Here is a 15,054-nt window from a genome sequence, read left to right as displayed (position 1 = left end):
CTGCCGCATAGCTTACTGGGTGTGCACATGACACACACACATACACATAGACATACACATACACTCCCCAGGGTTCTGTGGTGGCTGCGGCAAGAAGCGCCAGCTGTCCACATCAACAACTCCCCCAACACTCATACACACAAGGTGTTTTTTTGTCAGACTAGCCTGCAATCTCTCTGTGTTACACACTGCACTCACTACACAAAGCATCACTTTCTAAGAAGAAATAACTAAATTTAATCAAGTCCATTAGTGCTTGTGTGGCTGTGGCACCCATGTTGTGTAACTTGTCTCATGTCTGATAAACTAAGGTAGAAGGGCAAAAGGAGTGGGTGGTGGGTGGTTTCCATTAGCTCTCTCCATTTTCAACAGCCAGTCAGTTGGGGAGGAAGGAGACATGCTGTGGTCGCCAGCCACCCGCAGCACCAAGCAGAGTCTTGCTGCAGTGGAAAGAGGGGATGAGCAACCTGGACAGGCTATGTGTGTGTTGCAGGAGTGTGCTTGTCGTAGATAGAGGCTGGGTCTATGACTGTTAAAAGCACGCCTTGTATAAGTGTGTGCATGTATATGTGTTACAGTACTCTTCTGAGAGTGCGCTAATACTGGTTATCAGTTTGCTGTGCATGTGTGTGTACCGACATGTTTTTTGTGTGTGTCCGAGCTTCTAGGGTGTCTCCTATTGATCCCCCCATGGCAGTGTGTATAATCTCCAGAGAGAGGATCTATAATCTGGGGTGGTGGGGGGGTGGATGAGTGTAGAGAACAGGCTCTGGAGGTGTCTGGCAAGGCCTAAGGAAGTGGTGAGAGCTCAGCCACGGGGCACAGATCGATTTGGTATGTCTGCTTGCACTGCATTGGGCTGTTCGCCCCAGCAGCCGACCATACAAATGACCCAGGACACAGTCCCCCGGCCACCGCCGCAGACACACTCCTCCATCCTTTTTAAAACAGCAGCAGAGCTAGATTTAGCTGCGGGCCCACCTATCCTACCCTTCCCAATCCAATCGATGTGCACTAAGCCGCCTGAACCCATCTTCAAGGGATAGAAAGGCTAAGCAGAGAGATTGGAGGGTGGCTGGAGATTGGGAGTGTGCAGACCGTTTCAATACTAGCTTACCTGTTATTTCCTATGTGATGACATGGGCCTGTATGTTTCTAAAGCGCCCTGTGACAAAAGCAATCAAAACAGTGTTTTGGTTGGGAATTTCTTTCGGTTTCTGCCCCGCTTTCCAACACCGGCTTTTTCCCTCTCAACATTTCTGGGGCGGTGCAAATCCCTCTCCGAGGGTGGTCAGTTTTACATATTGTGTGTCACTAGACGGCTATAAAGGGATTTAACATTTAGTAAAGCATAATCCATTGCAGGCTTTGTGCCTGCCTAAGCTGCACACATCAAATCTGATTGCAAGAAGGCTGCTACCAATGACCAAGCAGGAGGAGGAAAACATGCACTACACACACACGGGGCTTATCACTTGAACAATAAGCAGAGGAGACAGCAGGAGGTCAGTTGCTGAGGTGGAGGATCTTCCATGTTGACAATGGGAGGTAAATTACAAACTAGTGTACCGGTGCTGGAGCCACTACTACCCAATCCTGGCTCATCCCTTATCTAAACCAATCTAACAGCTCCAGTCTATGAGGTGGGAGCGGGTTGTGACACCCAGGCTGTTCTAGACCTGTCAAGATAATTGAAAGAGAAGACAGGAAACATAAATATTCCCCATCAGCCAGACCCTGGCTGCGCTGTTCGCTCGGATGTGGAAATATAAATATTCGGCGGGGCTAATCCACTGAGACGGTCGACTTTGTTTATATGCCTTTTGAATGTTTCATTGATGTGACTGACTGCTTCCGTTTTTTTTAACCCCTCTCTCTTCCTCTCCTACCACCCACCCCCCCTCGCTCCGCATGGTTAACTGTGAGACAAAGCGCTGGTGCTCTCTCTATTAAACATGAAATGCGGAGCAAAAAAGGCTTGAATGGAGTCCACTGCAGAGCATTAGAGAGACAGAAATAGAGTGTGAACAACAACAAGGATTGGGTTCAGTGTGACTGCTTGCTTGAGGACCTCCACTGATACCAGCACAGAGATAATTTAGCCAACAAGATTACGCAGCTAGACTGAGAGTGTAGGATGGGGAGGTCTGGCTGCTTCACTGCAGCTACTGGATGTCGTCTGTTTAGTAGTTGAAAAGAAAGAAAGAAGAAGGGCTGTGTGTTGGATGCGTGTGTACGGGTAGGTAGTTGTAGACTACCTAACACACTGGCTATAATTTCCAGCGTCTTCACATTAAGCCCCCGAGCAGTACAAGCCACCCCTCCATCCTCACCCCCACTACTACTTGACCTTTTGCTAGCTGCTAGATAAACGAAAAGACATGGCGGCAATGATTTAGTTGCAAGGCACTGAGAAGAAGCCGAGCAAGAGCAGGCTGCACACACACATGGCTAGCATAGCCTGGCTTCCTTCTGACAGTGAGTGCTGACATTCCCTCCTCTAATGCAACCAATTTATAAACAGCAGGTGAAAGAGAGGCCATGTTTACAGCTGCGGAAAAGGTTGGTTCCCTTTTTAGCCTCATTCAAACGACATAATAAAGACATCGCACCGCAGCTCAAACATCTCTCCAGGAAACCGGAGTGACTTTTGGCCTGAGAGGAGATAGCATACTTTCAGAGAGTCAGATGGTGTCGGGATGAAATCATTATCATGGCTGTCGTCACTATCACATCATCTACTGAAGCACCACTTTGCTTTATTGACTTAGACCAAGACAAAGCACAGAGTGGGTCAACTTGGAATTGATTGTATGATGCATCAGGTCTCATCGGGAGTACTTCTGCTCTTAGGGAGTTGCTGCCTTAGAGAATATTCAATCCCTCAGCATCTTTTTGCAACAGAGATGGTGTTTGTGACGCAATAACCCAGAAATCAATCATTGATTCATTCAAATGTTTCAGACAAGCTTATTCAGGGTATAAGTAAACAAGAGAAGGTGATGTTAAGAAGGTGTGACTACACTTATCTAGCCATACATTAGTTTGGTCTCAATTCATTTTTAATATCAAGGGGGGCAGACCAAAATGCCTCTGGGCGCAACTGGACAGACCTCTGACCAATCAGAGCAGCGAAAGATGTGAGGTGTAACTTTTCAAATCTAGAACCATACCACATTATTAGTTGTGACTCGCCCAAAACAGGCCAGGTTGGGTGGGAATCTGTCTGAACAGGAGCGGAGCCAAACTTACCTGCCAGAGCAAATAAAACATGAGCTTGGCAGATTCGTCTGGTTCCCAGGCTAATCACTTAACTTGGAAATTGATAAAGAGAGACACAATTAGATGAGCAATAACGTGGCTTACCTCCGGGTCTGTAAACAACATCGTCTTCCGTGATGAAGGACGTGATTTCTCCGTTCTCTGTGCGCTCGTAGCGAGACTTCTTCTTCGGCGTCTTCTTTTTGCCCTTCTTGCCGGCCTCCTCGGCCGTGCCGCTGCCCCCGCCTGTGCTGCCATTGTCGTTGTCCTCGTCTTCGCTGTGCTCGCTCTCTGCATAGTTCTTGGCTCCGCCCTCCAGCGTACAGCTGCGTCGGGGCCGGGAGCTCTCGCTCTCACGGTCGCCCCCGTCTTGTCGCCGGGACTTACCGGCCTCTCTCTTGTCCCGATCCCTGTCTCTGTCTCTGTCCCTCTCTTTCTCCCTCTCCTTCTCTTTGTCGGCCGTCATGATCCGCCACGTGCCTTCCTCAGTCCTCTCACGGCTGGGCCTCCGTGAAAGGTAGACTGTGAGCCTGGGCTTCAGTCTTCTGAATTTACCAGTCAAATCCAGGGAAAATTTGGCCACACCAACAACCCCAGTGTTTCAGAAAAGCTGCAGATGAGAGAGAAGAAGGTCAATTAGCATAACCCAGGTCAATAACTATTATTCTTTCAGTGCAGATGACACATTTACTAAACACAAAGGGTTGTTTTGTGCTGGAAGAGATCTTTTGTGGTTGAGAAATACAAGATTAGTTCCTAGAGATCAGGCAGCTGTGCTGACTCTTCTCAACATCACAGTAATTGTTGGCACTCCCCTCCACAACCATGTATACTCTGGAGAGCACTGTGTAGCTTTATCAAAGAACAGAACCTTCCAGCTTCCTGCTCAAACATATTTCCATTCTTTCAGAGAGGCAGTAAAACAGAGTTATTAAAGTGTAAAAGAACGGGAAAAAAAAGAGAGCGAGACAAGCAGAAAGAAGTGCTGCGTGTACAGTATTGTAACACAATAAGCTAAAGGGAAGTCGTAACTGAATAAGCATAAAGAAGGTGGTGCTGCATTGAGGATGAGGCACTCAACCAATAGAATTCCTCAGAGATAATGTGTCGAGGGGCTTTTTCAGCACAAGACGCTGCTTGTCTTTTGCAATGCCACGGGAGAGACACAGCGTGAAGCTCAATGACAGAGTTAACTGGCTAACTCCTCTGCAGACCATCTGTGATGACACCAGGCTCAATTCTTACTCATCTGTGTGTGTCTTAGTACGTGTGTGTGTGTGTGTGTCGACTCTGGTTCACTGGACTGCACCCCACCCCAACCCTCTGCCCCGGCTGACAGTCACCGCTGTGGTTAATGTGAAGTGACAGCTCTGGAGGGAAGAACACAGCAATCCACTGGGTAAGTGAAGGGAGAGGAGAGAGGCTGAGCCAGTCATTTGCCATGCCCAGTCCACTGCCATTTTCAGCTATCGTCTTTCACTCAAAAAGGAACTCAGCTCCCGCTTTCTCGTGCCATAATGAAATCCTCCATAAACGGCAAAGTGGGCAAGGCTTTAGCGGCACGCTGTCTGCACTACACTGCCCTACACACTGCGCCTGCAAAGGAGACTTCTCACTTACTGCCACTGTTTGCCCCCTCCACCCCCACCACAACAAATTAACTAGAAATAGTTATTACAGCCCCCAGAGGGATCAGACCACGCAATCAGCACCCGCGTTACCATGGTTGTGATGGCAAAGTGGGAGCGGGAGGAGGGAGAGGTACAGATTGAGCCAGGTAAAGTAGACCCAGCTTTGAGGTAAAATTATACAGCGTGGCTGCGAGCGGACGCAGGTTTATTGAGAGAGTGTGAGGATAAGAATAGAAGGAAAGAGGAAGGTGGAAGAAAGGCGCGCACACACACACACACACTAATACACAATAAAGCCCGTTTGACAATGGCGCTCCTCAGCAGCGGGTGCTGTCATCTCGTGAGCAGACACCAACTGACAGGGCAGCTGCTCTTGTCGTCGGCTTCTACACAAACACCGGGCCTGATTAAACCGCAGCCTCGTCACAGCCCCATTAATCACCTAATGATGAGTTACCACGGCGACCACTGGGCTGCCAGCATACACACACACACACACACACACAGAACACATTAGTGCACACGCAGGACGGCAAAGGGCTCCGGAGAGACTGAACGCGCATGCGTGCCGCGCGAAGGATACACACCTCCATCGGTGTGCCAAAATACATACTGTGCCCCCGCTTGTGTCCATATCCAGCAGCATGTCTTGGAGGTGTGAGAAACATGAAAACATTGATGAAGGTAGCATTTGATAGCACAGCTTTAATCCTGGGAGCTGCCAGAATCTGTGTATGAGCTAAGCACCTCTTCTCTCCTCTAATCAGTAACATAAGCCTCTTCCACTGAAACCAGCGACGACCCTGAACTGTTGCAAATGGAGGGCTGGCCCATTCTCCTTTGATGTTGTGGGCCGCTATAAGCTGCTATAAGTATCTTTACAATCAGGGTGCTGTTAGTTTGCATCTGGATACACTTACTCCACATCTTGTATCTCCAATTTCCTTGCTGACGTTAACATAATTGTGTTTATTAACACTCACAGCAAAAGAAAATGATCATGCTCATATTCAGTTGTTCTTTTATTGGGTCAATTAACAATGTGTTCAAGAGTCTATTGTTGCCCATCAGTCGCTGTCGTTTGATGCAGATAAGGGAGCGGTGTGAAGTTGAACGAACCGAGTGAGTAAAAAGCAGTGAGTCACAGTGAAGTGAAGTAGTAACACTGTGGAAAGAAAAAGCCATAATGTATTGATGGCTGACAGGGAAGAGAGTGAGGGAGAGAAAGTGAGAGAGAAAGGCTCTCCACCCACTACCGGGGAAACAAAGTGCTTAGTAGAAAGCAGCGCTGGCTGCCTGGCCGATGAATAACACCGTGAGGGGGCAGGTGAGGCTTGGAGCTATTACACATCAATCACTGGGCCGGGACCCTTTGAAAGATACCAGCTGTCTTAATGGAAAAGAGAAGGAGGGGGCAGTGGCTGGAGAAGGGGTTGAGGGGGTCCCAGCCAACGTCACCTAATCCACCATTTACATTACTTCGATGGAGTCAAGGGCTAGCAGCCAGCGGGGCCCCCGCCCAAATACATTTCTCTTTTCCGTGCCTGTTTAAATGAGACCTCTGGCCTGAAAAACCACACAGTTTGTGGCTCGATTAACACATCATCCCCCACAATGGCCACACAGCAGGTTCTTGTTACTAAACACAGCTTTTTTTCGTTCGCCCTCTCCCTCTCTCCCTCTCTCCAGAACAGCCTTTTAAAAAGCCATGTTTTATTCATTCCAATCACTCCCACATTTACCCAAATCCATGCTCATCTCTGTAGTTTTAATCAAAACCTGTCTAAGGATAAACACCCAAATCATCACGCTTCGCTTCAGTACCTATACAGCCGTAGGGTGTCTTTTTAATCCTGCCAAATTTTAAGTAATTGATTATCTTGGATTATGAATTTGCAAAAAAAAACTGGACATTTATTCACATGGCTTCTCATAGAAGAAATAATGGCGAAACCAGGAATATGTCTACATTTAAATGCAAACCAGAATCTAACAACAATATAAGCAGCACAGTGATCCACTCAGTTTTGGGAGAGAGGCTGAAAAGTCATTCATGGCATATTCAATTGGAGAATTATGAAGTAGCAAAATGTGATTGGCAAGGATTTAGGGCCGGCTTTGCAAAGGGATTGAATGAAATACTCGCATGAATACAGATTAGAGGAGAACAATGTTAGCATGAATATACACAGGGTTATTAACAATGAGGGCAACTCAAATTGATCCGAATAAACCAGCCAGATCCTCGGCAGTGCACGGATCCTCGCTGCGGTGATGTTGAGCTGCAGCAGGTTTTCGTCAGCTTCAATCCATTACTCAGTGCCATCTAATCTAAGCTGCCATCCAAGCCCCCCTAGAAACAACAGCACAATGAAAGGCTCAGCTGGAGGCAAGGGGTAGGCCACTTCATAAAGGGATTCTCTGTGGTCTCTGCACCCTGCCTGCTTTGTCTTACCTGGTGCAATCATGGCTTGCTTTATTCTCCGAGGCCCTCTCTGTTTTAGTTCACGTTGGCAGGGCAAAGACACTTGTCTGCTCCACTTGTTTTTCAATTCACTGATGAGTAACCACATCTTTTTTCTTCCCTCTGCTCAAGCCGTGCTCACAAAGGCTCTATTTTTAGCTGGCATCCGGGGTTAGTTTAGTAGGTAAAAGCCATGCTCGAGAAAAGATAGCTTGGGGCTTTCCAACATCAACATTTAAACCTGCCTAGAGACTCCCATGGTAAAAAGGCAAAATGCTGCTGCACAAGAGCAGATTCTCATGCACAATGACAGTGTGCAACAATAAACTATCACTGTCGAAAACCATTTAGACAATTTACAGAATCTCCCCCGGGCCAACAATAGCATCCATTACTTTCCTTTTTTTGTAATATAAACCGATAGCCACTAAGTCAAACATATTCTCTGTCCAACAGTCCACAGCCACAGAGGATCAGACCGTGTGCTCCGCAGGGTCTAAGCCTCTACTCCATCTCTAAAAGAAACCTAAATCCTACTCTAGTCCCTGTTTGTGTGCTCTCCGTGAGAGCTCCAAACGGCCCTGAGGGGGCTGCTCCACAACCCAAGATGTCCATTATCTGCAGGGCCTGTGAGCAGGACTTCATTTCACAGCCTAATACCAGCTACTTCAAGACACGGTACTTCTCAGTGTGCCACGTTTGTGAGGCTGGAGCAAAGCTGAAGGCCATTTCGGTGGCTCTGACTGCTTTGCGCGAGGCATCGTGTTTAGACACGGCTCCAGAGGGAAAATGCCAGGGTTGTCCATTGTCACCCTTCGCCTTTCCTCTAAATGAGGCGCTCTTGAGAAATGTAATCGTGAGCGGGCCAGTGAAAAAAGGACCTTTAGCAATGTGTCATTGATAAGAGAGGCAGGAGAATGTGAGCTATGTGGTGGTAGGCAGCGCTATCATGAATGTGGCTCTTAATTGAGTTTCCCTGTAAATCTATGGGCTGTGTGAATAAAGTGCCTGATTCCAAAGGATTTCTAGTGTCTTTCACCTCTGGAGAGGCAGTGACAATTCAATTTTTTGGTGAATTATGCTGGTGTAAAGGAAAGCCAGGGTCAGGAGGGGTGTAAATATGCACTGGGGACACATTCAAGCCTGATTTGTACTAAAAAATATCTGTATCACATATGTATCTTCAAACATTTATCTCTATAAAATGAACGGGGCTCTAGCGAGGGGAGGAGGATATGAGTTACATGACATTTTCTCAATCAGATGTATGTAGTAAAAAGAGATTTACTGGGGGAAGAAAAAAAACCCTCCAACAGTGGGTGTTGAATGAAAGGACTCTTGAGATTTTAATATTTGAGCACTCAATCATGTACCACTTCTACTGATATTCTGCAATCAAATATCCCCACTCTTCCTCGCAGATCTGCCTATCAGCTTAACGATGCTCTCCGTCAGTTCAACTCCAACTGGTAGTCTAAATGAGTGTGGGAGAGGAGGAGGAGGAAATGTATTCATACAGCTGCCCTACATCCTCCAGCTACTCTAATCACTATGTCACACAGAGCGACGTGCCAACACGGAGGAAAAAACTAACATAAATAGATTAGAGTGACAGATAAGACAGCTCTGAGGTTTTAGACTGACAGCGCGGGCCGACGGGGGCACTGAAGGATGTCTTTAAAAACAGCTCCCCAAAAACAAAGCCATTAGGTCAGTACACAAGACCATTTTTCCGCCTAAATTATTAAGCTATGTGGTGGCAAACCCTGCTCCATGCTCGAGCAGATGGTCGGGGAGGGGGGGGGGGCAATCCCTCCATTCAATGTCTTATAATGATCCGAGCCAAAAAAACACCTCCACCTCTAGATACCGCAGGATGGTATTACCTCTAATTAGGAAGGGCTATCATTTCACATGCAAACGCCTCTCCTCTAACCACCAACTGCCACCAAAACCAACCATCACAATTGGCTGCCATGACAAAATACATACAACAAAAGAATTCCTCTTCTATGCATAGCATCCCCCTCTTCTTTTTTTGTTACCCTCTACATTATTTTCAGCACTCTTTCACAACTCGCACAAATAGACACCGTCAGTGAACGTTCTCCAGTCGAAGATGTGATTGTTCAAGGAAAAGGACGCCTTTAGAAAGCAGCCAGCGGGGGGGGGGGTGACTGGGGGAGTGGAATATTCAGCGTAGCGTTCAGCCTTGTCATCCACCATCTCAGTCGTGCAGGCCAGTGATCCCATGCAGAGGGGAAAACACCCTCTGCAGTGTGTATGAGGAGAATAATATGAATCATGACTCTATGAGGCCTCCGTGCAGCTAGGCATGCTTCTTTTTAAACTATAGCCACAGACAGGGCTGTGTTGTAAATGTTCTGGATTCCTCTACCTCATCAAAAAAAAAATCTATGGAGAAGTGGGCAGGAGTGATGAAAACGCTGCTGGAACAAGCAGGATCTGAGCCCAGAGCTCCCATATCCTCTGAGGACAGCTCATAAAACATGCAGTGGCTGGGACTGGGCCTCTTACAGCAGTGGCATTTTAGTGGACCCAGCCACACACACACAAACACACACACACACACACACACAGGTAGGCTACAAATACACACAATTAATTTTAAAGAGTCTGAAGGAGTCAGACCTGTGTGGTTTACTACCTGAACCACAGGCGAATGCTCATGTCTTAACCTAAAAATACACATCGGCTACAAACCGTTTTCCAAAAAACATCAGCAGCAGCAGGGGCCTAGAACAATGCGCTTTTGGGAAAATATGAGAGCAGAGGCTGGATATTACGCAGTGTACAGTAGTGATCCACAGATTAACTCTGCCTGTTCATGTGTGAAATGGAGACTTGATCCCTGACTGATAGTGTGCTACGCCTCCAGCAAACACAAGCTGCATATTTTTCATCTTTCCAAACACCTAACAACTGCAATATATTGGATTACACATTGCATCCCTCACCGTGCACCAAACAATGGCACATTAAAAATACCGCCTGACACAACACGGCCCCTGTTGTCTTTTTTTAAAACGAAAGGTGAGCGCAGATGGCTGTGCGGCTGAGTTGCTGTGAATAAGCCTCAGATATTCTTGGAATGTTAATGTTAGGCTTTAAACCATGGCAGTCTCACCCACTTCTCCTCTCGTCACTGGGCCATTAATGACTAAGAAAATACTACTTAGCTCTGCCTGTGCCAAGAACACACTCTTTTAAAAAACACAGAGGAACATCGCCTGAATTATTGCTTGATATTTAAAAACAGCAGGAGAAGAAATGCTGGAGTAACCGTTTCTACTGCACCCAATTACCACAATGCTATGAGACACAATTGTTAACTAATCCCATGCTTGCATTGTGTTTAAGCACGCCATATGCTGCGCTCATGCATAGGAAATCAGCCTCTAGCGCTTGTGCCGTCGCTTAGTAGAAACCTAGGAGGACAGGTTTGTGGAGCTACAGTCTTGTTAAAATAGCTTCCCACTGCATCTGCAAGCTTATAAAAAGCCACTGAGAGCATATTCACTACAGTGCGGCATTCATCTATGTGTACACACACGTGTCAATCTAAAATGTGTAGGCCATTGACACACGCGCACTCACAGGCACGCACATACATATATAACAAAAAAAAAAAAGCTGCCGCTGCTGAGCAACTGTATTTGCAGTCCAGGTCAGACTATGTGCTCAGCCAATAAATGGCTGGAGTGTAATGTGCCTTGACCTTCTATCTGTCTTTCAGCAGCTCCTTACATATATTGCTGTCTCTCCTCATATATCACTCGGGCAAATGGCGCCCTTCACCCTGCTCCCTCCTGTCCCCTCCTTAAAAGGCTGAGGGGACATCTTTGCCTGCTGTACTCAACTGACAGCACTGGCAGCTTCCTCGCTAAGCACAAGGGGAGGAAGGGGGGGAACGAGTCTCATCGAGGGGAAATGCTGCAATGAATAATTATGTTTCATAACATGCGCCCATCCCCCCCCTTCCTTTATTAGCATCAAACAATAATTAATGGGGGAACAAGGGGCACTGAGGAGTCTGCTTTTCGCTTTCCAGAACAAGAGGGTCAATATGCCCTTCAACCCCTTTCTCTCGGCTCACCGTCAGACCGGGAGACATCTCATCCCTCTAAAAACATGCTCTTAGCTTATTTATGATGCCAGTTGCTCTGCTGGAGAAAAGGCGGCTTTCCTGCTTCGCTCAGCAAAAACCGGCCGGATCACTTTACGCAGCAGTTCACTACTTCCATCTCCACACCTCTTCTCAGCAGGCCAGCCCAACAATTCAATAATGAATATGAAATGCCTCCTAATTGATGTCTATGGGAGTCGGAGCGGCTGAAAATACGGGCTATTGGACATGGGCTTGACTTGATTAAGTTTTTGTTTCACGTAAGAAAAAAAATAATCTCTGATCAGCAGTAGCAAAGCCAGTCCTGATCGAATTAGCTTTGCACTAAGAGCTCCATTGATCTTGGCACTCATCTGTGCAGATGAGACCCGGAAAGGCAGCTGGTAATCCAATAGCAGGGAAGGGAAGTGCTTCAAGGACTCTGCTGTGTTTACCCACCTATTTCCTACACAAAGAGGCAAGACGTTAGTGCACGCCACTCACCGGACTGATTGGAAGCCACGGGGCCATGGTAGCTCCAGTGAAATGAATGAGAGCCGCAGTGTGACCAAAAGCAAGGTACTTGAAAGCTGAAAGTAATTGCTTTCGCCATAGCTATCATGTAATGAGTAAACAGGATGAATCAAGCGGAGCCTAGATCAGTGTTTAAATGAGCTGTGCGGTCACATTCAAGTCCTAATACAGGCTTCGCTTCATAATCCTCACCGAAAAACATCTAAAAGCAGAGCCGATATCAATTTAAAGCTTCTTTTCACTTGAGTGTTAAAGTGTAAGGTTAAAAGAATCAATGCAGGGAAATCTGTCTTTGCACTGTGATAACTTCATTGCAGCAGGCATTGATGCAAGCCTTCGCAATCAATTTTGCATGACATGAATGACATCAAACAAGAACCCAGAGGGCAGGGAGCATGTGAAATGAAACGGAGCAAAACTAAGGTAGTAAAGGGCAAAACATACAGCTGTTTTGCTTGTGGAAATAGTTCAAGTGGAGTATGGCTGAATAGTATCGCTGTCGTGCATTAGGTATAGTGCTGCCACAACAGGGCTCTCTCTCTCGCACACATACACAACCGTAATCCATCAAGGATTCATGAGTGAATGCTCAATAACAGACTGAGTGCATTTCTCTCCTTCATATCACTGCAGCAAGAAAAAGAGTAAGAACTCTTCAGCAGCCCACAGACACACCACAAACACACACTACTCTCATACCACACTAATAACCTTGGGCTGTCTACCAATGCCACGACTTTATGGAATAGTATGGGCTCTAAATAGAAGCTCCATTTCTCACCAGCAGTCAGTAACAGCTCTATTTCAGCCACCGTGTCATTAAATATTTATCTTACTAGAGTTGCCGATCATACCAAGGTGATAACCATTTAAAAATCCAGATCTGGGGGGCTTTTTCTACCCCACAACTCACTCCACCACTGCCACAACAAAGACCCATTTTTTAAAAGGATTATCTACAAGTGTTCCTTTAATCAGCGCACGGCAGAACGGCAGAAATCCCTCAACAACAGTCCCAGAGGAATACCTTTCTCTGAAGCCCTATCAGGCAGAGGATCTCCTTCACCGACAGCACACTGAATGAGTGGGAGTGAGTGTGTTTGAGGATGAAAACATGTGCTGCTACCTTGCTATGATGTCCTCTCCAACAATCTCAGAACAAAGGCCTCCATTTTGAAGTGGAGTTGCGATGGCAAAGCGCTCTTAAGGTCCTCTGTTACTGTGTCTCCCATAGCTTTCCATCCTCTTTGTTAGCCCACTGTTTGTTATGCTAGCAAGATAAGCCACTGTTGTGGGTTGCTGCTGGGTGTACTACAGCAACCGGTGTACTGCTTGAGTGCCAAAGCTGACAGTCTGTGGGAGGGATTGTGGGCGTTATAGATCACTAGGAGACAGATGTCCAGCCTTGCCCCGACGCTGACTCAAACACTAACCCTAAAAACCGTGCGTTTGCAAACTGGACGGCTTCCTGGTGGTTCTTAAGTTGATCTTTATCGGACCAATCGAGTCGGCTCACTTTATCACAGCGACTTTCCTCTTTTACTGGCTGAGCAGCTTTGTTATTTATGAAACATAAGAGGTGGAAGTCTACTCCGCTACAGCCTGATAAACATTACAAGCTGTCGTGTGCGGGCAAACAAGCAACCTGATTATGGGCATGCAGAAATGGCATGGGCTCGAGCAAACAAAGAAATGCGAGGTTTGGATGAATGCAAAAACATGAAATGGATATTGTGAATGCCTCTGGAGAGCGGATGACTGGCAGGGCATTGGCAAGACACAGCATCATTGTCTACCACGAACGCATGGAGATTCTCTTCACTGGACTAAATAAGTGTCATGCTCCAATAAGCAGAATCAAACCCTTTGAGCATCTGTTGTCTTTAATTCTCCCTCTCTTTGTTGTACAGCGCAGCATCGCAGTTAATGACTTCCTCAAGATCTCCATTTTGCACATACGATTTACATGTTTGAAATGCTTAGTTGAGCAGGCAGGGGTTTGTAAAAGCGACCATTACTGCTGAGCTGACTCCAAAGAGTGTTTGGATAGAGCCTAGAAATTTAATTTCAAAAGCTAGGTTGATCAAGAGGAAACAGACAAGGTATCAGCACATTGCCTCTCAGTTCCTCCTGGTTTACATATCTGGATTGTGCAGTCATCCCTTCCAGAGAGAATCACCGCCAGCTAAAACAATTACACCACCCTCCCCCACCTCCACCCGAGCACAAGCCTCTCACCGACTGCCTCGACTCGGCTTGACAATCAAGCCCATTAGATCTTTCTGTGAATTAAAGCTAGTTAACTTAAAGCACTGACACACATCAAGAATAGTCATTAGCCTGTCTTTTTAGCATTAAAAACAGGAATGATTTGCCGGTTCAGAGAGATCATCTCCCTACATGCAGCCCGGGGCAGCCCTTACTGTCTACCTCATTATTTTTTAGAAGAACAAGGCCGCTGATGAATCCTGTTGGGTTAAATGTAAGGTGCTCTCGTTATGACCTGGCTTACACACAGCGGCAGCAGCAGACTGCGTTAAGCTGCTCTGCTTACAGACAAAAGAAAATGGAGTAAATCGCCAGCACTGTAAATATACGGATAAATCTCCCTCAACTAAGCTGTAAAATCAAAGTGGAATTGTTGGAGTACATCACTCCCACGCAGCTGCACATTCTGCAGTGAGAAAAGCTGTCAAATGTTGGCTTTCCGTGGATACTAGCTGAGCTGACAAGTGCCAATGATACAACCATGAGTGATAAAGACATTCCTGCTTAGAGAGAGGTTTTCCAGATGTGATAAGTCTGCAATGCTCCAGTGCTTCATTACTGGATAGAAAGAGGCTGTTGCTGTGTTTTCCCCATTTACGTTGCCAGGGTGACAAATGAAAAGCAGTATCACCCGCACAACTAATCAAATGAGTGAGTGACAACAAGTCAATATTTTCTCATTGTGTGGACAAGCAATATATCTGCACAGTAACGGGCTGTGCTTCGAGGCTTAGGCGATGCTCGAGTCACAGCATTATACGGATAATGTG

General features: G+C 46.6%; 1 protein-coding gene across 2 annotated transcripts in view; it reads right to left on the bottom strand.

The window, feature by feature from the left end:
* rerea (arginine-glutamic acid dipeptide (RE) repeats a) overlaps nt 1-15,054 on the bottom strand; it is a 135,316-nt gene that overhangs the window by 75,217 nt on the left and 45,045 nt on the right. For both annotated transcript variants that reach the window (XM_084365680.1, XM_084365679.1), the window contains exon 3: nt 3,367-3,871. In XM_084365680.1, coding sequence (XP_084221806.1) covers nt 3,367-3,727 — 361 coding nt within the window. In that variant the 5' untranslated portion in view covers nt 3,728-3,871. The remainder of the gene's footprint in view (nt 1-3,366; nt 3,872-15,054) is intronic.

Source organism: Pagrus pagrus (genome assembly GCF_965226575.1).
Source record: "Pagrus pagrus genome assembly, chromosome: 11".
Classification (NCBI taxonomy): Eukaryota; Metazoa; Chordata; class Actinopteri; order Spariformes; family Sparidae; genus Pagrus; species Pagrus pagrus.
Note: the sequence above shows the minus strand (reverse complement) of the source record. Positions and strands in the feature narration are given on the sequence as shown.